At 36.4% G+C, this 23642-nt stretch overlaps 1 protein-coding gene and 2 pseudogenes across 1 annotated transcript; all 3 read right to left on the reverse strand.

The window, feature by feature from the left end:
• Window positions 1–221: 221 nt before the first annotated feature.
• LOC124959372 (partitioning defective 6 homolog gamma-like) lies at window positions 222–1352 on the reverse strand (annotated as a pseudogene).
• A 1064-nt stretch (window positions 1353–2416) lies between these two features.
• On the reverse strand, window positions 2417–3347 carry LOC124958093 (olfactory receptor 4C15-like; annotated as a pseudogene).
• A 7459-nt stretch (window positions 3348–10806) lies between these two features.
• LOC124959763 (olfactory receptor 4C15-like) lies at window positions 10807–15713 on the reverse strand. The gene is made up of 2 exons (XM_047518131.1): window positions 14799–15713; window positions 10807–10836 (listed from the first exon to the last, which is right to left on the reverse strand). Exons 1-2 carry the CDS (start codon window positions 15693–15695, stop codon window positions 10807–10809), a joined length of 927 nt encoding a protein of 308 aa, XP_047374087.1. The 5' UTR covers window positions 15696–15713.
• Between the last annotated feature and the right edge of the window lie 7929 nt (window positions 15714–23642).

Below are 23642 nucleotides of genomic sequence, written 5' to 3' on the forward strand. Positions count from 1 at the left end.
AAATTCTATAGAAATAGTGCAGAGTTGACACAGAGAAGAGGCTGTGCCAGTGACCAACAAGGAAGGGACAACGTCACACCGACGGTCCTCATTCTGGGTGGCATACATCTTCAGCAATTTTCCTGCTGGGGGTTTTCCATCTGAAATCACAGTGACTCCCTGGGTCATTGGCTCCCATGCCCTCCGCTCAGTACAGGCCGCACTTGCCGCACGGCCTGGTTCTAGGGCATAATGGCCCACCCATGCTCTTCCACTCCGCCCTGTGGCAGGACCAGGTGGTGGCAGGGGTCTGCCCCTCAGGGAGCTGAAAAGTCTGGGGATATACGGTTGCTCTCCGCCTGGCCCTGCACAGCTCAAAGTCCTGCTGCAGCCTGTGTGTGAGGCTGCTGTCGTTGGCCTGGAAGAGGCTGCCTGAAGGTGTGTCCTGTGTCTTGGGGACATTCTGAGGCTCCAAAGTGCCCTTGATGACAATGTCGGCCTCCTCGTCGCTCTCCACCTCATCAGGGTGGAAGTTCTGCAGGAGTGGGGGACGGCAGGCTGTGGTGGCTGGTGGTGCTGTAGGTGGACTGGCCAGAGTTGCCCTACGTGCAACTGCTGCAGACGACATTGTTCCTCTGGTTGGCAGTCTAGACAGTGACAATGAGGTTGTGGCCATTTGCCATCATCATGTCGGTGACTTCCCCACCACCTCCATCCCGTTCACCTCCAGGACTTCTTCATTCACTGCCAGCAGCCCTGTGCTCTCTGCAAGTCCCCAGGGCCATGCAGGAAATGAAGATGCCCAGAACCTTCTCGAGCCCATGGGGGGTGACACGCACGCTGCTGGTGCCTCTCGGATGTAGAAGCCCAGAGGCTTCTCGCAGCCGTGCCTGCAGAGCCTCACTCGGAGGTGCGTCTCGGGGAGGATGTCCACATGGATGATGGAGGACACAGGGTAGAAGTCGTGGGGCATGCCATTGTCAAGGTGGGCACACCGGCGCAGGCCCTCGTCCTCAGCGTCACCAGCACCTTCTTCTTCATGGACAGGGTGCCAGCCTCAAAGCTGTAGCAGTCTGCCTCTTCTCATGTCTGGATGAAGACCCTGAGCAGGGGGTTGGCGCTGGAGACCGACTTGTAGAAGTTGTCATCACTGTTGATGGGAAGTAGGTCCCCAAGCCCATCTGCATAGCCGACAGTCACCTCGGTGTTGGAGATGTGGTGGGTGTGCACGACCAGCTGGTGGAAATCTTCAAACTTCCCGGGCTTGTGGAGGTTCAAGGAGAACCTTCAGAATTCGGCCCCAAACTTGCTCTTGACTTCCATTGAGCATCCTAGAAGCGCAGGGTCTGAGACTTGTGAAAACTCTGGTTCATGGTTTCGGCTCTGGTCAGCTTCACTTTGCCCTTGCTGCTCAAGGGTCACAGAAAGACTCTTGGGAATGACGCCCCCACCGTCAACCCCGACTCTGGCCTGGGCCCCGCGGTCACTAGAGTCATGAATTGCCTGGTGTGCTGCAGGCCAGAGCAGGCCTGGCCAGGCCTCTGGAATGATTTCTTTATTGATAATTGCTCAAATGAATCCTTTGCACTTAGGTACATGAACTCAGAAATGAAAATCAACAAGTAAACTGAAGTTAATCCTCTTTTTGAAAATCTGCTTTTACATCTGGTTCTTCTGGGTTCTATTCCCTCTGTGGGGGTGGGGAACAGTGTGCTTACTCCACCTGCAGCTTTGACCCGGTGTGGCTACTAATGAGGTGTGTCAGAGTTACCTTGATTGTAATGCAATAAAAGACCTTCAATGCTGACTCCCTTGTGGAATAACTCCAACTTCTCTACCATAACCGATTGGTAGGAGATGGTCACCTGACCCAAGGGGACCATGCCCGTAGGCAAAATTGGACCAATCAGATTTTATCTCTCAAATTCAAGAAGTGATTCTACTCTAGCAGGTCATACTGGACCCACATTTAAGATGAAGTGAAAAGATGCAGGTGCCTTGGAATTTCTTCTCTTTGATATTCTTAAATCCTGATGTTTTACACCAGAATCCCTGAACTCAGTATCAGAGGAAATGTTCTTTTCACATGAGAGGTTCTAATTACTTATATTTTCTTCCACGAGACTTTTTTCTAGTCTTCAGAGTATATGATTGGAAGTCATTCTTAGAAGTTAAAATCCTTCCAATATTTAATAAACTTAAGAAAGTATAAAATGGAACTATCTTTACTTTTCATGTGACAGAATTGAGTAAGCAACTCTGGGTCAAACCGTGATGTCAAATTGAAGAAAACATTAATTTTTACTCCCTCACTCACTATTATGTCTTATTAGAATTATGTAATCTCTTTCCATATAAAGAATATACCAAAAAGTATGTGTCAAATTAATTACTTCTTTACACTCTCTATATTTCTTTGTACTGTAATATATTATTTTTAATCAGAAATCACCAAAATTCTCTTCAACAATTTCCTCATGGCATTTTTCACTTCCTTAATCCTCAGAGTATAAACCAAAGGACTGAACAAGTGAGTCAATACAGTGTAAAACATTTCCACTTCTTTATCAAAAGATAATGGAGATGGAGGCTGTGCATATATAAATATGCATGGGACAAAGAACGAAACCACAACAGTAATGTGAGATCCACAGGTGGACAGAGCTTTCCTCCGCCCTTTAGCCCTGTGTGTTCTCAGGGTGAACAATATGACACCAAAAGAGACAAATAACAAGCAGAAGTTGATGATGCAGATTAACCCACTGTTGGTGATCACCAGAAGTCCTAGGATGTGAGTGTCAGTGGAGGCCAGTATCAGTAATGGGTACAAATTACACATGAAATGGTCAATGACATTAGGCCCACAGAAGGGCAGGTGGAAAGTGAAGAGAATCTGGATGATGGAATGCAAGAAGCCCCCTGTCCAGGAAACCCCAACCAGAATGCCACAGAGCCTCCAGTTCATGATGGAAGAGTAATGCAAGGGCTTGCAAATGGCCACATAGCAGTCAAAGGCCATGGCCGTGAGGATAATCATCTCTGCTCCACCAAACAAGTGTTCAGCAAAAAGTTGAATCATGCAGCCTTCAAATGTAATTGGTCTTCCTTTCATGAATGGAGTCCACAACCATCTTTGGTGTGATAGCAGAGGAGTAGCACACATCCACAAAGGACAGGACTGCCAAGAAGAAGTACATGGGGGAGCCCAGCAGTGCAGGGCTGCAGAGGATGGTCACTATAATCAGCATGTTTCCCACAACAGTTGCAATGTAGACCATCAGAAACACAATGAATACTATTTTCTGAACAGTAGGATTCTGTGAAAGCACCATGAAGACAAATTCCGTTATGAAACTTTGATTTTTCATCATCTTTTGAAATGATTAACGTCAAACTGGTGATGTAGCTCTGCAAGTAGAATTAAAAAATTGCATTAAAATAGTTTCAGTAATAAGACTCACATCACCAAGTTGTTATATGCTTATGATTTATGAGATTTTTGTTTTTTATTTTTTGTTTCTTTTTTACCTGTAATTAAACTTTGTAGTGCATAACCACAAAGATACATTCCCATCCTTGTATTATTTTTTATTTTGAGACAGAGTTTCACTAAGTTGCTTAAGGTCTTGCTAAGTTACTGAGGCCAGTTTTGAACTTGTGATCCATTTGCCTCAACCTTCTGAGCTTCTAGGATTACAGGAGACATCTTCAAAGAATGAATGAAAGTGTCCTCATCTGTAGGTATAACTGAAATGTATCAATGAATTAGCATATTTGAGTATCCATATAAACTTTTCTATATTTATATGTATACATGTTTATTTTAAAAAGATGAAGTTTAAGGAGATTTATATGAGAATTAAACTCAACTGTTTTTACAATTCCCATTTAGAGTAAGCAGAATCAAAAATTTTTACAATGTATTTATGTAATTAATATTTATTTGTTTGTTTTCTTTAAAATCATCATTTTAATTGTGTTCTCAGGTCGTTCCTGACCAATGTATGTACTTCCAACTTTATAGCCACGTAAAATAAAACAATATAAAACAAACTCTGAATGTTCTTGGATGCATTGGAAACCACTTGTTATAGAATTAAGAACAGTAGTATATCATTCAGCAATGTTCATCTTGCCCTAGGACCAAAGCAGGAAGGTCAAAGAAAGGAAATGAGTGAGAACATCTGTGCCAGATTGTGTAAACCTGGGTTCAAATCCAGATCCTTCTGTTTGTTCTGTGGCATGGATCAGGTTACTTAAAATTGTCTAAAGTTCTGGTTATACTTCTTCTACTTAGGGTCTAATGTCTATAAATAGGCTTCTTGTGCAAGTTAGATAAAGTCATAAACATAAAAACACAGGTGTTTATTAGCAGGAAGAAATAATATTTTGAAATGCACTGCATTTTGAATGTCCATAGTAACCCTTGATTATGTTATTGTGGACTCAGATCCACCTGTGTCCATGCCTCCTTCAGATGCTTCATTGTGAAAGAAAACCAAATGGAGTGGAAGGTGAAGACAGGGTCCTAAATTAATCTAATAATTATAGACATCTTACCTCTCCACTTCTGTTTTCTGGATGGTCTAAGAGCAATACCACTGCATAATTAAAATGTTGCTGAATGTAAATGAAACAATCCCTTTTTTCCCCAAATGAAAGTAATTCTCAAAATTAGTGTTAAAATTCTGACATGGAGAATGTGCTGTGTCTCATGGTTCATGATCACAAGGTTTAAGAATTTTAAATCATTAAATGCTAATTATCTTAATTAGTTATTGTCTTGCATTGAATCCTGGGATATCAAAAGGAAAATGCTGGCAAAATGAGTGAAGTATGAATAAAATCTGGTGTTTACTTATAAAAATGTATCTATGTTCATTTCATACGTTGACAAATGTACCCATAATAATGTAAACTAATAGTATTAAAGCTAACTGACAATTCTACAGGAATTTTACAGAAACTTTATAAAACTTTTTTGGTTAATCTAAAATTATTCCGAAATAAAAAAGTTAATAGAAAGAAAAGCAGTGATATATTTCTGCTGTCAAATATCTACAATTCCAGCTTCTGTCTAACAGCAATGGGCCATTAGACAAAGCCCTGTGCCTCAAGCTGCCTGATCACAGTGCTGGATACAGAGGAATTATGAACATGGGGTTCTCAGTGGAAGTCCGAAGGAATATAAAAAATACTGATGTCACCATTTTTCAGCAGCACAAACATAAAGTGAAGAAAAGGACTGAATGAATCACAAGGTTATCAGTTGTAATACAAATTCTTTTAAAATGTAATCCCTTTGAAAATAAATTGGCAAATACTTCCAGAATCATAAGTATGTCTGTATCCATTCTACTAATTTTCCCAATCTGAAAAGTACATAATGAAATGGAAATAACATGGGGAACTTTTATAATGGAAGATGCTGAAGTATCCTAAGAAACAAAAATACAACTCAGATATTCAATGAGATAGATGTCTGTTTAAGTCACACTATTACATTAATATCACATGATGTAATGAATAAAACCATAATTAATGATATAAGGAAACAGAAGATCAAACATTCTGCAACATGTTAAGGAAAAAATAAAAACCATAACTCCCCTCCCCCATTTGTATTGCTACTTTAAATATAGTTTTAACATCCAGATGATAAAATATTACAATGGTATACTCTTTTAATTTGCAATAAATATTTGTTACTATGATGAGAATATTTATAATTGTTCATAATTTACAAACTCTTCATCATCAAAACAGTTCAGAAAGAGGATGTGAGGTTTGAGGAAAATTCATTTACAAAGGTGCAAGTTACACAGTACCATAACAGGAATCCTGAATTAAAATTGTGACATTGTAAGCTTTCCACTAATGGTCCTACAATAGGCTCGCCCCTCCCCACCCTTCATGCATTTACTGATATCAGTTTTAAATTCACATTCTCCTACAGGTAGAAGCATAATGTGTCTGTATTTGTCCTAGAACATTCTGGGGTATTTCCTTTCTCAATAGCCATATCCTGCAATCTGCTGGAATTGAACCTGAGATTGCTGAGGGCCCCTTACAGCATGCACTGCATGAACTGTGGGGGTGCACATCTCCTGGGGTGGTGACCTTGAGAAGTTTGCTTCCCTTTGCACAACTATGCACAATGTCCACTGTCTTTTCCTGTTAATTTTATCAGTAAAAATATTTTTAGCATAATTCAGGAAGAAATAAAATGTTTTTTTAACTTTCAAATATATACATACATACACATATGACATTCAGACCTGAAAGAGAGATTAATAGTAAGGTTGCCATTAAGGTACTATTAAGTAATTATATATCAAACAATAAATTTTATGTGCATTTACATATTCATATATGAGCATATCAGTTCCATTTGCATACATTGTTCTAAATATTGTTATTGCAAACTGAAAGAGTAAAGTCTTATTTGAAATTAGTCTCCTGTTATTTCTTTGAATGAACCACAATTTTCTTTGGTTCCTTTTAGTTGAAAATTAGATTCATTTTACAACAAATATAGAAGCATGGAATGCAATTTGCTGTTAATTCAATCCCTAGAGCTTCCCCTTTCCCTTCCTTTTGCCCTCCCCCATTCCCTTTCCTCTATTCTATTGATCTTTCTGCTATAGATTTTTTAACCATATTTTTGATCCACGGTATTATTCAACAACAAAAGATAACTTCCCTCATATCTGGGATCCTTTTTGTTTCCCTCAATATTCAATATTACTTTAATGTTTTTCTAAATGTTGAAACATATATAAATAAATTTTCAAATGTGTGTATGTTTGTATGCTTATAGACACATACATACACACACATATATGTGTGTGTGTGTGTGTGTGTGTGTGTGTGTGTGTGTGATATGCTTCTGGAATTTGAGAAAAGAATTATTTTTTTCCACAGGTGCACTTCCAGATGAATGCCTGAGACTTCTCTTCTGTTATACCAATGTTTCAGCTCATTTTAAGGTAGAGATGAAGACACAATAGTAAATGGTATAACAGTTCAGGGATTAGTCACTTAGATTTTTCTGAACAATTCTGAAGCAAAAATCTAATGCTATTAATGACAACAATTACCCACAGGGACAATTTAGCAGAGAGAGTTGAAATCTGAAGGCTCTATTCTGTGACTTAGTCACTCTTTCTTAAACTTAATGTTTTCCCCTGTGTTTTTAGTAGTGTGATGTTGTAGATATTAGTAATATTACTAATGTAACATTAATGAATATTACATTCTAAAGGAACATAGCATTGAAAAGCATGTTTGGGGGAAACTTGGACATAGCTCCTTAAGTCCCCTCAGGAGGACCCTCACCAATAATTTTCTACTTTTCTGATATCTAAATATTGCATCCTATCTAATTTTATATCTATTCACACTCTAAAAAAAATGCCAAATTTGCAGCCTGCACACATGCAGATCTCCAGTGCTGCACCATGCAGGCCCAGACCCAGTCCCAGCTCATTGATTTCCAGTGCCTCTTGGCCAGACCACAGACTCAGCATGCACCAAGCCAACCAACAAACATGTGAAGACTCAGAGCCACACTGAGGCTCCCCATCTACCAACATATAAGGATGCCTCTTCCCACTATCATGGATTGTCCTTGACCCTGATCCCACCATCTTTATTTGGGGCAGCTCCCATTCTCCACATTATCAAGTACCTTTAATGCATCAGGCTACTAAAGACTGGGAGGTTTGAATAGTATATTACAGTTTTGTTGTAGATTTTAATATTATTGTTATTACTATTATTTGTACTTTTCTATTTCTTTATTATTTTTCTCACTCTCCATATTTTTCTCTGTTTCTTTGGAGTCTCTTTCTCCATTTTCTCATGATAATGATGAACTTCTTTGATTTTAATTTCACTGTTCCTATGATCTAGTACCTCTATATACTCACTTCTCATCTCATTAACATTACATCCTACACCACTTCCCATCCTCTTTGTACACTATTAGAAATTGTGGACCTTATTGCAAACCAGTTGTTTATGTGATAGATAATAATTAAACTCATCATCTCTTTTTATTACATAATACTCTTACTATTTTAATTGGAGTTATTTGGGATAAGAATGAATATTGTTTGTATTGTGTGCTGCACACAATACAAATTGTTTGTATTGTGTATTGATCTCCCCTTTTAAGGTTAGGTATTGGAAACCTGCAGGGACACAATAAGCCTATAGGTGGGGAACTACAATATATCAGATATGCACTGCTAGAGAGGAAGACGCATGAATGACATGAAGAAATAATGGAAGAAAGTGTCCCAAACAAGTCAAGATGCTATATTAATAGAGTCCAGTGACAGCATGGTAGAAGAAAAGTAAGAAAAGGAGTTTAGAATGTACATAATTAAAATTATCCATGAAGCAAAGATGAGACAAAAGATAAAAGGCAGGCAATGAATGAGCACTCCAATAAACAGCTAAAAGAGCAAAGACAGGAAGCAAAAGATCACTTCAATAAAGACAGAGAGATTCTGAAAAAAAAATCCTTGAAATGAAGGACACAATAAACCAAATTAAAAACTCAATAGAAAGCCTCACCAATAGACTAGATCACTAGGAAGACAGAACCTCAGACAATGAAGAGACAGTATTTAATCTTGAAAATAAAATTGACCAAACAAAGAAGATGGTAAGAAATCATAAATGAAACCTCCATGATTTATGGAATATCATGAAAAGACAAAATTTAAGAATTATCAGAATTGGGGAAGGCACAGACATACAAACTAAAGGAATGAACAATCTATTCAATAAACTAATATCAGAAAATATCCAAAACGTGACGAAAGGAATGGAAAATTAAAATACAAGTGATTTACAGGACAGCAAATTAACAAAATTACAACAGATCCACACTAAGGCACGTACAAAATAAAGAAAGAATTTTAAAGGCTGCAACAGAAAATCATCAGTTTACATATAGGGGGAAACCAGTAGGTATATCAGCAGATTTCTCAGTCCAGACCCTAATACCTAGAAAGGCCAGAAAAAACATATTTCAAACTCTGAAAGAACATGGTTGCCAGCCAAGAGTCTTATATGCAGTAAAATCTATCTTCAGATTTGATGATAAAATAAAATCCTTCCATGATATACAAAAGTTAAGGGAATTTACTAGTAGAAAGCCTGCACTACAGAACATTCCATCAGGAAGAAATATTCCATCAGGAAAAATGAAGTATTCCATCAGCAGGAAATGAAAAAACATCAATATAAGGCAGCAAAGGGAGGAACTACCCTAAAGGAAAAGCCAATTAACAAGAAACCAACTCAGGTTTTAAACTAAAAATAATTCAAATTGACTGGGAACATAAATCATATCTCAATAATAACCCTGAATGTTAACGGCCTAAACTCATCAATCAAAAGACATAGACTGGCAGACTGGATAACAAAAAAAGATCCAATAATATGCTGTCCTTATAAGAATCATCTCATAGAAAAAGACATAACATTAAGGTGAAAAGATGAGATAAAACATACCATGAACATATACTGAATAAAAATGTGGAGGTTTCCATCCTTGTATTAGATAAAGTGGACGTCAAGCCAAAGTTAGTCATAAGGAATAAAGAAGAACATTTTATAATGCTTAAGGGAAGCATTAAATCAGCAAGACATAAAAATCATAAATATTTATGCCCCAAACAATGGTGCATCCATGTACATCAAACAAATCTTTCTCAATTCCAGAAACCAAATAGATTACAACACAAGTATGGAGATTCCTTACAAAACTTCATATGGAATCACCATTTGACCCATCTATCCCACTCCTTGGTTAGTATTCAAAGGACTTAAAATCACCATGGTAGAGTGGTGCAGCCACATCAATGTTTATAGCAGCTGAATTCACAACAGCTAGATTGTGAAACCCATCTAGATGCCCTTCAATAGTGAATGGATAAAGAAACCGTGGTTTATATACACAAGAGAATATTATTCAGCCATAAAGAAGAATAAAATTGTGGCATTTGGAGGTAAATGGATGGAGTTGGAGAATATCATGATAAGTGAGATAAAATGTTTTCTCTGATAAGTGGATGATGATACACAATGGTGGTGGGTAGGGGAAAAATGGAGGAAGGATGGATTGTGTAGAGGGAAATGAGGGGTGGGGAGGGAGTGGGGAAAAGAAAGATAATGGAATGAGACAATCATTAGGACCCTATATACATGTATGATTATACAAACAGTGTGACTCTACTTTCTGTACAACCAGAGAAATGAAAATTTGTACCCCATTTGTGAATAATAAGGAGGAAAAAAAGTGCCATATTTAAGTGATTCATGAGAAAGGTTGAGACACTAAAGGACCATCACCTCCAGAGTCTATGGATTTAATCACTGCATTCAGTGGTGTGATATTTGTTGATGGTGTCCACAGTCCTGAAACCACATACTGAAATCAGCAGGAAGAGAGAGTGATCAGATAATTTAAAATTATGCAAACTTCAATTCATACAGTTAAGTTCTCAACTAGATTCTAAAACACAAAGATACAACCAGACTGTGAAGTGTGTTAACTCTGTGTAGTCTGAAGTCACACTGTCTCCTGTCAAACTACACCCCACTGTCCACCAGGGACCTGTAATTCAACCAGCCCCTTCCCCTGTAAAACATAAATGATTCTAGTACCTACTTTTAAGGGATGCTGGGATGGCTAGATAATTCAATGTGCGCAAAGTATAGAGAAGACATGGCTGTGCACAGTGCGTACTTGGGGTAATTACATTCATTATGATTGTTAGCCCTGTCTTTGCAAGAGGTAAATTTCATTATTCAAAATATTGATTTCAGTTTTTCACTTACCTATAATACAGATGTCTGTATAACTGCTTTAAAACACCAAGTTCCTTTGCTGAGTGACATATTATATTGGTATCTTAGATCATCCTATGTTTTTTTCACAAAAAAGAGAAAGTATGAATGACATATCCAAATAACTTTAGTAAATGTGAAAAACAAAATGAATTAAAAGTGCATAGCATCTTCAATATTGGTATAAATAAAAATAACAATAAAATAAATCTTTGGTGGTGAAAGGCTTATATCCAGAGATATAAAAAATCACAGGAGTAAAGACATTTGGGATGAGAAAATTTAAACCAAACTGAAAAGGAAATAAAAAGGAAAATGTGTTTTATTGAAATTTACATTTAGATGGATTCAAATGCCATAGTCAAACAAACAAAAAAAAATTAACGAAACCTGGAAAGAGGTTATCCAGGTAAGCCATAAAAGTGAGGTTATGAAATTTGGATAACTTTTCATTAAGCAAGTATAAAATTTGGATGCATAAAAAAATAGCAGATTTTCAATATTATGTCATTACCAAAGTAGAAAAGTCACTCAGAATTATTTAACTGAATTCTTTCTCTCTCTCTTTCTCTCTCTCTCTCTGTTACCTAAGTTATATAATATTGTACTTAGAAATCATCCACAATGAGAGGCTATGCCTTTTCAGATGCCAGACACCTACTGAATGACATCCATCATTCTGTTCCCTGCATTCAGTAATTCAGGACAAAATATACAAACTGACTCATGGTGGTCCCCATAAAATAAAGACTGGCATGAGGACTTTCAGGAACCATTAATCAGTGACCTTGGACTTGCCAATTTGTTTCTCATTTAAGGCTCAGAAGAGCTTACTATTGAGTGTTATCTGTGAGTATAAAAATAAAAACTTAACATCTTTCCCCAACTTTAAGAGGATCATTTTTTTGTTATCAGATATAGAAAACAAGCTTTGCACAGTATTTGTTACTCATAAATTCCATATAAAATGTTGCACATACTTCAATGGCAGACAAAAATCTCTTTCTCTTTGGGTGACATATTCTTGGTTTTCATTGTAATTGTCATGGGAGCTTACAGACCAAATATTTATGATAACATGTCATAACAGCTAGATTGCCTAAAAGCTAAAAGCATTGGAATGTGCTTCATCATGCCTAAGACAACCTACATGGAAAACAAAATGGAAAGTTAAAGCAACAGTCATTTTGAAGAGAATTTTGATCTATTCTGTTCACCAAATCAGTGGGAATGACAAATGTTGAGTAGGTGCCTTTCATTGTTATTTTTCCCACTACTGAATGTTAGTGGATTTTTTCCCTTGTATATATCAACAGAGTCCACAATAAAATGTTGAGCATTGAAATAATTTTTAAAAGTTTGAAATTGATCATATGATGGAGCAGACATTAACTGATTGGTGTTGATCAGTGCAATCTGGTCAGAATAGTGTTTCACTTTACAGCTTCATTTCAAATCTTGACTTCACAAGTTCATAAAGCAATGGAGCCAATCTAGCAGATCCACACTTCTTGAACTAGTTTTTAGGAATAAATGAACTTAAATAACAAGACCTACAAAGTGAAAGTACATGAAGAAGATACCTCTGTTTGACGAATAGCTGACATGAAGAAAGGTAAACACATGTCTGAGTCTTGTCAGAATCTTGGTCTCCTGAGCACCCACATAGTCTAGTTGATGTTTTAGACTCACAATTTAATCTTTCATGGACTTTTTCATTGGTCATCAGTGAAATTACATGTATCTTTTGCATGTCTATTATAACAAAACTAATATCATAAATTCTTGTACTTTGGGGTGGTATGTAAAATGAAAAGAGAAAAAGAAGATAATTTGCCCACAGTAGTCCACTGGCATGTTATCAGTGTTGATTTGCCAAGGGAAATTTTAATATTTTATTTTTAATACATTGATCCCCCAACACTTGACAACCTGAGACTAACAAAACATAGAAATGACCACCAAATATGTTTCTGAATTTGAATCATTCTTTATTGGTAAATACAAAAATGAAAGAATTGCACTTGGGTATATTAAGTCAAGAAGATGAAAATCACCAAGGAAACTGTAATTAATACTCTTTAGAAAATGTACTTTTACACCTGGTTTATCTGGGTTCTATTCCCTCCATGGGAGTGTGGGGAAATTGTGCTCACTATATCTGTAGCTTTGACCCTTGGGGTTACTAGTAGTGTGTTTTTCAGGAGTTGCTTTTGTTTGTACTAAAATGAGAGACTATCATTGCTGATCCCCCAATGGAATTTCCCTACCTGCTCTCTCCGAGTCTATTGATGTAAGGTGGTTTTGAAGTATGGAACATGACAAACCACACAAGTGTGGCCTGGGAAGAGAGAATGAAGAGAAAAGCAGCACATTGATGGCATTTCCATTCCCAGTTCACTCTTTCCCAGTGACAGAACAGTCCCTACAAAGGAAGTCAAAACATTGATCCTTCCTCACATAAATCCTTTCTCAGGGACAATACAATGGAACCCTGAATTGAAAGACATAAGCACTGAATACTGACCCCAGACCCTCCATTCTTCTCCAAGTAATAAGTATTGCCCAGTGAGAACACATTTTCAAATTCTCATAAACCTGTTTCCTGAGTGTCCAAACTGACCATTGACCATAGACACCATCCGTCTCACCCAATAAACAGACCCCAAGTTCCTAAGTTTCCCAAACTGACAAGCTCATTAATTAAGTCACCTCTCAGTGTCACCTACATAAGCACAGGTGACCACTTGGGCAGATGGCTCATTTTCAACCAGGAAAGTGATCCTTCAGAGATGTCACTCCATTCCTGGATAAAAGTTGTGCAGATCTGTGAAGTGTGTGTCCAGTCCAGTCGTTTTGTGCTAACAGTGGTCACTTGATCCATCCCCATAGGTAGGATTGGACCAATCAGATTCTATCTCTCAAAATTCAAGAAATAACTCAAATTCCAACTGACCCAGTGAAAAAATGCAGGTGACTGGAAAGCTCTTCTCTGATTTTCCTAAGTCTTAAAGTTTTACATTAGAATCACTAATAGTAGTATCAGAAAATTTTATGTTTTCACATCAAATTTTATACTTCTTTCCTTGATTTCTAATATCTTCTTCCAGAAGTGCTTTTTTTTTTGTTTTTTAAAACTTTTAGGAATAAAAATAATTCTGATGAGTTAAATTGCTTCCATTTTTTTAACATAAATTTCAAAAAGTATTAATTGAACTATCTTTAGTTTACATATAAGAGTATTGAGTTGTAAATTCAAAGGGAAGGGTGATCTCAAAATGAAAACATGAATTTTAAATCACTGGCACATTATTGCCTTCTAATTAGAATTATGTAATCTCTTTCCAAAGAAGGAAAAGGAAGGATAAACCAGTTATCTAAATAAATACTGTCTTACTTTTTACATTATACTTTTGGTAGTATTCTGCCACCCCCACAACACCAACTAAGGATTCTCAAGTAGAAAGAGAGAAGATGAAGAAAACCACAGATACAAAGAAGACACAGAGACATTTTCATGAAAACCTGGGTCAAGTGCAACACTGCACCCTGATGGAGAAGCAGTGGCCCAGAACTAGTTCTCCAAATTTGTTCTTTGGGGTCTCACAATCAGGATGTTAAACTACAGGGACAGGGTAAATTGTTCAAGGCTTTTAAGTTGTTAGAGGTTTCATTGTTCACTAAAAAGTTACAGAGCTAGAAGCAATTTTGGTACCTTTCCTACTGTTGTGGTCCTTAGAACATTCTACTACTATCCTGCTGTATCCAGGATACCCATTTTCCTAGGACTTGTGATAACTGCTGTTACCAGAGGTGAAAGTCAATGCTGAGAGCATCCTTGCCTTTGGCTTTTTGCTGACCCAGCAGGGTCACCTGATGAACAGAGGCTCATCCGCTCTCCACAGTACTTTATATTATTTTCCTTTTAAAAAAAACAACAAACTATTCCACACTTTCCTTATAGCATTTTTCACTTCCTTATTTCTCAAAGTATAAACCAAAGGATTGAGCAAGGGAGTTAGGATGGTGTAAACTATTTCTACTTCTTTGTCAAAGGGAAAGGAAGATGAAGGCCGTGCATATATGAATATGCACGGGACAAATAACAAAACCACAACAGTAATATGAGATCCACAGGTGGACAGAGCTTTCCTCCGCCCTTCAGCACTATGTCTTCTCAGGGAGAACAAGATGACACCATAGGACACAAGCAACAGGGAGAAGTTGATGATGCAGATTAATCCACTGTTGGTGATCACCAAAAGGTCAAAGATGCGAGTGTCAGTGCATGCAAGCTTCAGTAATGGGTACAAGTTACACATGAAATGGTCAATGACATTAGGCCCACAAAAGGGAAGCTGGAAAGTAAAGAAAATTTGTATGATGGAATGCAGAAATCCCCCTAACCAGGACACCCCCACCAGAATGCCACAGAGCCTCCAGTTCATGATGGAAGTGTAGTGCAAGGGCTTGCAAATGGCCACATAGCGGTCATAGGCCATGGCTGTGAGGATAATCATCTCTGCCCCACCAAAGAAGTGTCCAGCAAAAAGTTGAATCATGCATCCTTTATAAGAGATGGTTTTCTGCTTGTACAGGGAGTCCGCAATCATTTTTGGTGTGATGGCTGAGGAGAAACCTGCATCTTGTAAGGACAGGAATGCCAGAAAGAAATACATGGGGGATCCCAGCAGTGCTGGGCTGCAGAGGATTGTCACTACAATCAGAATGTTGCCCACAATAGTTGCAATGTAGACCAATAAAAACACAACAAATATTATCTTCTGAACAGTAGGATCCTGTGAAAGTCCCGCAAAGATGAACTCAGTTATAAAACTTTGGTTTTGCATGATTTACAAGGAAAGGTGAAAGTACAACAGTGATCATGTAAATCTGCAAGTATGATAAAAAACAATGTCTTCAGATCAGTTTATAATATTGGAATCAACAGCATGTTGATGGCTTCCATAAGTATTGTATTGTTATTATGAGTACTACTTACTGAGTTATTATCTTTAACAACACAAAATTAGATATATTTGAAAGTAACAGAGGTCAGAAAAAATAAAGATTGGGAGAAACTAGTGAATACTTCAAAATGTCAGAGTTTTAATAAGAGGAAAGGTAAGCATCCATATGTGTTAAAGAAGAATAGTTTCTGTAATAGTGCCATCTTTATCATTTAATGGTGACTTCCAGGGTGAATTATTGAGAACCATTCTGAAACTGAGCACAAGATATAAGAGAAGGGGGGACTGTGATTTATTAATTTTGCTTGTCATGGGTACACAACAGTGGTTACTACCAGGATAATCATCTGGAATCAGTATCCTCTATAAAATGAAGGAGAAAAGCATGCACTTTAAGAGTCTCAAAAATAATGACTACTCCTCCATTATTTCTTTAAAATATGAAGTGAATTAGCCTTTAAATAAATTATTTTATTCCTCTTTTTGTAAGAGGATTCATGGGAAAGTGTACAGCTCTCTAGAACACATTAACAAGTTGATGATACCTAATCCTGGGTGTCCTTCTGATCCCATGATATATTCAAGGCCAGCCATGGCTTAGGGCTCACTATCTAGAAACCAGTCTTTGTTAGGTGCTATCATCCCAATTTTACTAATGGGAAACACAAGCTTAACAACATTTTTTTCAAGCAAACAACAGATGCTTGTTACAGAATGTCATGGACAGCACCTCTGTCCCCACACCAAATCCTTTACCTTGGATTAATAAGAAATGATCCAAGGATTTTTCTATTCCTGCATGGTGTTTGGTACAGGCTAATCTTTCTAGAATTTCTCTTCAGTTGTAATCCTTGAAGTATCTGGTTCTTTGTTCATATTTGAATGAGGCATCATCATCAATGATGGAAACCCAATGAATGATGGGGAATGAGGATGTATGGCCAATCCCCTAAACATGCAAACAGCAACAACCACAGAGGTAAGGAAGAGAACATTAGCTGTCAGTCATTAGCTGTCCAGATGCTTAATCATTTGCCCATGTTGACTACAACAGGGATAACTCAAGATAAAATTTCCAAATTGATGAGTCTTTCTTGTCAGGGAGAGATGTTCATTTATAACTTACCTGTTCATCTCCTAGGTGTATCACGAAGGTCAAATTTGAAAGTGTGCAAAGGCTGCTTATGCTGATGGGCCTTTATCCATTGTAATTATTATGTGCTCACTTAAAGAAGTCAGTGCCAGAATATTAAAAATAAAATCATATACATATACAAAAAAGATGTTGGTGCCTTGCCTGGAGAAATCTCCCCCATGATTCATAAAGATAATTATTTGAACTCTTAATATCACACTCCCTAGACAGAGCTTCAGAGAATGATGTGCCCTTACCTGCATGCACAACCGAAATGTATCAGTGAAATATTGTATGTGTGTGTTCACTTAAACGTTTCCACATATATATGTACATACATGGAATATACATGTATATTGATAAAATTATACAAGCATGAAATTTATCTCCTTCTTATTAATACCCCATTTTTATTGATGTACATGGTGGGATTCGTTATGATGTATACATACAAGAACATAAGAAAACTCATTTGAATTCATTAGAATATGTGTGTGTGTGTGTGTGTGTTTATAAAGATGAAAAATCAATGGATAATGGGTTTTATATGAAAATAAAAAATAAAAAGAGTTTCATGACTCCCATTTAGAGTAAACAGAGCAATTTAAAATTTTTACAATTAGCTAATATTTATTTCTATAAATTAATATTCACTCACTTATCTTAAAATAATCATTTCCATTTTGTTCACTGCTTATTTTTGATGAACATCTGTACTTTGAACTCCATAGCCATTTACAAGAAAACACTAATATAAAAGAAACTCTGGAAGTTCATTGGATCAGTTGGAAACCACTGATTACAGACTAAAGGATAGTAATCCATCATCTAATAGTGTACATCTTAGTCTAGACCAAAGCAGGAAAGACAAAGAAAACAAGTGAATAAGAACATCAACACCAGAGTTGTGTAAAGCTCTGTTCAAATCCAGATCCTTCTATTTGTTCTATGACAAGGATCAGGTTACTTAAAATCCTTAAAATTCTATAAGCCTCAGGTTATACTGTGCTTATGGTTTAATAAGAATGTCAATCAATAGATTTCATATGGAAAACAGATGGGTCATAAACATCAAACTATTGAAGATCATTGCTGTGAAAAAATAGTATTTTTAAATGCAGTTCACTGAATGTCCATAGTAACCCCTGCATAAGTTATCCATGCCTGTATCCATGCCTCCTTCAGATGCTTCATTGTGCAATGAAAACCAAACAGAGTGGGAAGGTAAAGACAGGACCCTAAATTAATCTAATAATTACATAAATCTTATCTCTCCACTTCCTTTTTCCTGGGTGACCTAAAAGCAATATCATTGGGTAATTAAAATTGTTGTTGGAGGTAAACAAATCAAATCCCTTCTTTTCTTTTTTTTTTTTTTTTTTTTTTTTTGCAGTGCTGGGAATCGAACCCAGGGCCCTGTGCTTGCAAGGCAAGCACTTTACCAACTGAGCTATCTCCCCAGCCCAAATCCTTTCTTTTCTTGATGAAAGTAATTTCAAATATTAGTATTAAAACTTTCAGTGGAATCTGTGTTCTGTGGTCTTTCTTTTCTCCATAACCATATCCTCAAACATGCTGGAGGTGCATCTGCGATTGTTCATGGCCCCTCAACAGCATGAACTGGGGCACTGGATCATCTCCTGGGGCAGTGACTTGGAGAAGTTTGCTTCACTTTGTGCAACTAGGCACACTGTCTACTGTTTTTTTCCTACTTATTTTATCAGCACAAAGAAATTTAGGACTATTATAAAAGAAATACAATTTCTTCATTAACTTCCAAACACATACATGACATTCACACCTAAAAGAGTGATTAGAAGTAAGACTGTCATCATAGTGTTTTGTGATCATATCTCAAGCAGAAAATTTCAGATTCATTTACATACATGTGTGTGTACATATCAGTTACATTTACATACATTGTTTCTAAATATTTTTATTGCAAATTAAAACAATAAAATCCTATTTGTATTACCTTCCCTATAATTTATTTAAATGAACTATATTTTTGATTCAGTCTAATTATTCAGAAATAAATTCTCCCAGATTTTAGATTCCTTTTTTGAATTTCTTTTTTTAATCTTCTATATGTATAATGTATATTTAAGACAGATATCTGTATATATGTGTGTGTGTGTGTGTATATATATATATATACACACATAATATGCATCTAGAATTTGAGAAAAAGAATTCCTGTTTCCACAGGTTCACTTCCAGATGAATGCCTGAGTCTTTTCTTTCATTATCTCAATGGTTTAGCTCATTTTAGGGTAGAGACAAAGCCAAACCTGCCAGCACTAAAGCAGTTCAGAGCTCAGCCACTTAGATTTTTCTGAAAAATTCAGAGGCCAGACCCAATGCTACTTATGACATCAAATGCACATAGGAACAATTCAGCAAATAGAGTTAAAATCTAAGACTCCATTCTGTGGCTTAGTAACTTATTTTTGGCCTTACTATTTTTCCCTGTGCTTTTTAGTGGTATGTTGTGGAAATAGGGAACGTTACATTCTGTATCAATGAATCTGTGAGTGATCCTGCAAGACTTATGTTTAGCATGTTAATATATCTGTGTTCTTTTTATAGCATCTAAAAAAAATCACTTTAATCTGAAATGTCAGAGTGGTACAAACATTAGCAAGTACATGATAAATGTGAATATTCTCAGAAAAACACTGTCAGAGAGGTAACACAATAATATACACTTGAAAAAAGCCAGACATAGATAGATACCACCTGTTGTCACATGTATGTGGAAGCTAAAAGAATAGATCTTAAAGAAGCAGAGTGTAAAATCCTATTTCTATGAGGCTGGGAAAAGTGGGGTGGGAAGACAGACAGGGCATGGTTAAATGGTACAGTGATGCCTCAGGATAGGAAGAACAGCAAAGTACGGTGACCAGGATTGAAACCAATTCATTGCATATTTCTAAAATGCTGTTAGAGAAGATTTTTTAGTTTTACAACTCAAATAAAAGATAAATATTTGAGGTGACAGATAATGCCAATTACCTTGATCTGAACAAATTGTTCCCATATCTATAGTCACCATGGGTCTATTAAAAATGGATAATTAAAAAATTAATTAAAAAGTAAGAATAAATATCTACATATTTAGAGTAATATTACATGTTCATCATTTGGAGTACTCAACTAATTGTAAATTCCCCCTCTCCTCTCTCTCTCTCTCTCTTTCTCTCTCTCTCTCACACACACACAACACATTTGATGTGTTTCTAAGTATTTGGATTTACCTTGAATATAAAAAGTTGACAATGGGTATTATTTCATTAGATTTAATGTCATCAATGCACCAAGTCACTGCCCCTCACAACAATGTACTCTGAGACCTGCTGGATACTTTCTGCATCAACTATGTACTGTGTTCTTCACATATATTATTTTATTCAATTCAACATCCTTCGACCTTTCTCACTGATAATCCTCATTAAACTCAAGAAGTCCGAGGTTGTAAGGGTCATGCAGTTATACCAAGTGCACAGTTGCTGACACAGACATCTTCTGCATGGAAGTTGGTACCACTCCAGTACCCACAATTTTAAGCACTGCACCACAACCTATAATCATCCATGAAAATCCAAAAAGTTAAACTGTAAGTCTCACCATGTGTCAGTTCCTTGAAACTTCCAGTAATGGTCATCTCCTAATCTCTATGGAGAAAATTTCACTCAGTGGACCCCAAAGGGTAATATCCAGTCTTTGCTCTACATCTAAGAGAAAGAGGAAGGGCCTCTCTGACAGTCAAAGTAGAAAATGTCCTCACTGCTACTCAAGAGCTGTTTTTACCATGTTCTCACTTCTCTCAAAGAGAAAGAGAGAAGGAAAATATTCTTCCCAGATTTCCATCTGGACTTTAAAGAGTCCTCATTCACCAGTGATGTGCCTATGGAATTACTGCTCGGTTCTCCCCAGGGCTTGGGATTTTCCACCAAGATGATGTGCCAAGACACAATTTTGCATAGTTTTTCACTTGCTCAAGTATTTGCAAATCTTTTGTCTCAAGCAATTAAGAGGTTTTGTTTTTCTGTTTTCTTGTCTTGCTCTTGGGTTTCTATCTGAAGATACTTTCATTTCCCAGGATACTCAGGAATAGAGTACTGGGTATTTGGTCACAGAATATACTGTATTGTACAGGTTTCAGACCAAATGCTTGTGCATTTACTAAATATAAAAACACAGTTCTGTGATAAATCATCTGTCCATCAGTCCAAATGGAAACCAAATACTGTTCTGAGATGGAAGTAGCAAAATTACTTATTAAAAAGAAATATTTTACATAAAACATATGAAGAGGTATCTATTATTTGAAGTGTTATTTTCCTTTAAGGAATTGATGTTGTAAAACAATAATTTTAAAAACAAAATTTAGAGAGAATATTGAAGGAAGTTTTCACTTTTCGTTTATCTGGATAATGGTATGGCAGACATAATTAATGTAAAGAAACATGGCATTTAAATTGAAGTTTGGAGAAAACATGGACATAGCTCCTCAAGACCCTTCAGAAGGATCCCCACCAAAAATTTGCTATTTTTTCAGTATTTAAATATTGCAGCCTGTTTTTAATGTCTATTCATACTTCACAAAAATTGTAAAATTTAAGTGACACATTAAAAAAGTTGAGACTACAAGGGACCATTACTTCCATAGTCCATAGACTTAAGGATTATTTTACATTAATTGAAATTTTACATGCGTTTTCTGACACAGAAGATTCTCCAGGCATGAATCAAACTCTAGATTAAGTTGATATTTTAAAATTATCATTCAGCAATTAGACCCTATCAAAACTTTCTGCAACCCTGGTTCTCACTTAATAACATCCTTAGCATCTTATTCTTATTCTCTGTCCTGCTTTGCTTAATCCTTTATTGTTTATTTGTTTCTCTTAAAGTGTGCTATACATGTAAATAATATTGTGAAGATGAATTACAACAGTTAACTAAATATTATTTTGCATAATATGAAAACAATGGGGTGTTCTTCCCCCTCAAATTCAAATCAGGAATTAGAAAAAGAGAGATGGAGGGACTCATAGCCAAGGAGCTGTGAGGTACAGGGAGAGGAACTAGCAATTTGTCCTTCCAGAATTTGCCCAATGATCTACACTTTCCAACTGATTGAAAGTTTGTTCTTCATCATCATTAAACCACAGAACATCTAGTAAATTTTCAGAGAGATATGATGTTATGGTTTAGATATGAGGTGTCCCCCAGAAGTTCATGTGCAAGACAATGTAAGAATTTTCAGAGATAAAGTAATTATGAGAGATGGAAGCTAATCAGTGGATTAGTACAGGCACTGTGGTTATGACTTTGGGATTTCTATTTTGTCCCTGTTGAGTAGAGTTATCTCTCTCTCTTTCTCTCTCTCCCTTCTTCCTGGCTACTATGTTGAGAGCTGCTTTCCTCTGCCATGCCATTCCAACCTAACATTCTTCTTTATTTTAAGGTTATAGAATAAACCTCTGAAACCATGAACCAAAATGAACATATTCTCCTCTTAAAGTATTCTTGTCAGGTCTTTTGGTCACAGTGACTACAAACCAAGTAAAACATGTGACTTCCAGGGCAATTTTTTCTGTGTTCTGAATACTCTATTACTTCATTCAGTTTAAAGCAAAACTTTTAAACCAAAGCTTTAATGTTTTTTTTTCTGATACAAGAGTGCTTGACCTCCATTTGTATTTACACATTTTTTCAAACAATTCATTTGTTTAATTATTGTTCCTTTTCTTTCAAATTTCCAATATCATGTATATATTTTTATATATTTTTTATTTTTCTTTAATTTAATTTAATTTTATTTTTATTGTAAACAATTTTTTTAACAAGGCTGCTTTTCAGATACAGGCTGATACCTACATAAAGTTTAGAGTTGGCTTATGAGTCTTTGTGAAAACTGTCTTTGTGGGAGAAGTACTGGGATTTAATTCACCAAAAATTATCTCTAAAATCAGTGACTCATCTATAGTAGGTCACAGGTAAAGTCAGTCACAGGTAGCTAGTTTATATAGTCAGATTGTTTAAAGACTACATATCAGCTACAGAAGTCACCTTTTACTGCTGTCTGTAGAGCTCATTCCTGTTGAAGTGATGTCTCTGAATTTCCTTGGTACCACTGATGACACTCTATTTAGTTATGATCCTCCATTATTTATTCTGCTGCCTATGTTCACTGCATCTGATGACACTCTGGAAGATACTTCAATAACAGTTACAGACACAAATCTGATGAGTATAGCACACACAAAAAAATGTGAGCCATGATTCCTTTTAGCTTTATGTTAAATTGACTGGAATTCTATAGCAAAAATATAAAACTATGCTTTTCTACTTATGTCTTCCATTGAAATTCGCCATAATTACTGCATCCCTGAAATGTGAAGTCCTTTAACATTGTCCACTTCCCGGCTCTCCACACACTGCTAACATCAGAGAATAGGTTGCCCAATGAAGAATATAAAATTATGTAAGTCAATTAAGTATAATGAAAGAGATTCAGATTCCAATCCTGTTTCTTAGCAAATGCTTCCTCAGACAAACTGAAGATCAATATAAATACCTCCTTAACCAAATTTCAAATTCACAATAGAAAAGCTTGGAAAGGGAAGTTTTCCTCCTAGCCAGAGGACATTGAAAACAACTTATAAAGTTGGGAAAGGTTTTCT

The sequence above is a fragment of the Sciurus carolinensis genome, chromosome 11, assembly GCF_902686445.1.
Source record: "Sciurus carolinensis chromosome 11, mSciCar1.2, whole genome shotgun sequence".
In the NCBI taxonomy this organism is placed as follows: domain Eukaryota; kingdom Metazoa; phylum Chordata; class Mammalia; order Rodentia; family Sciuridae; genus Sciurus; species Sciurus carolinensis.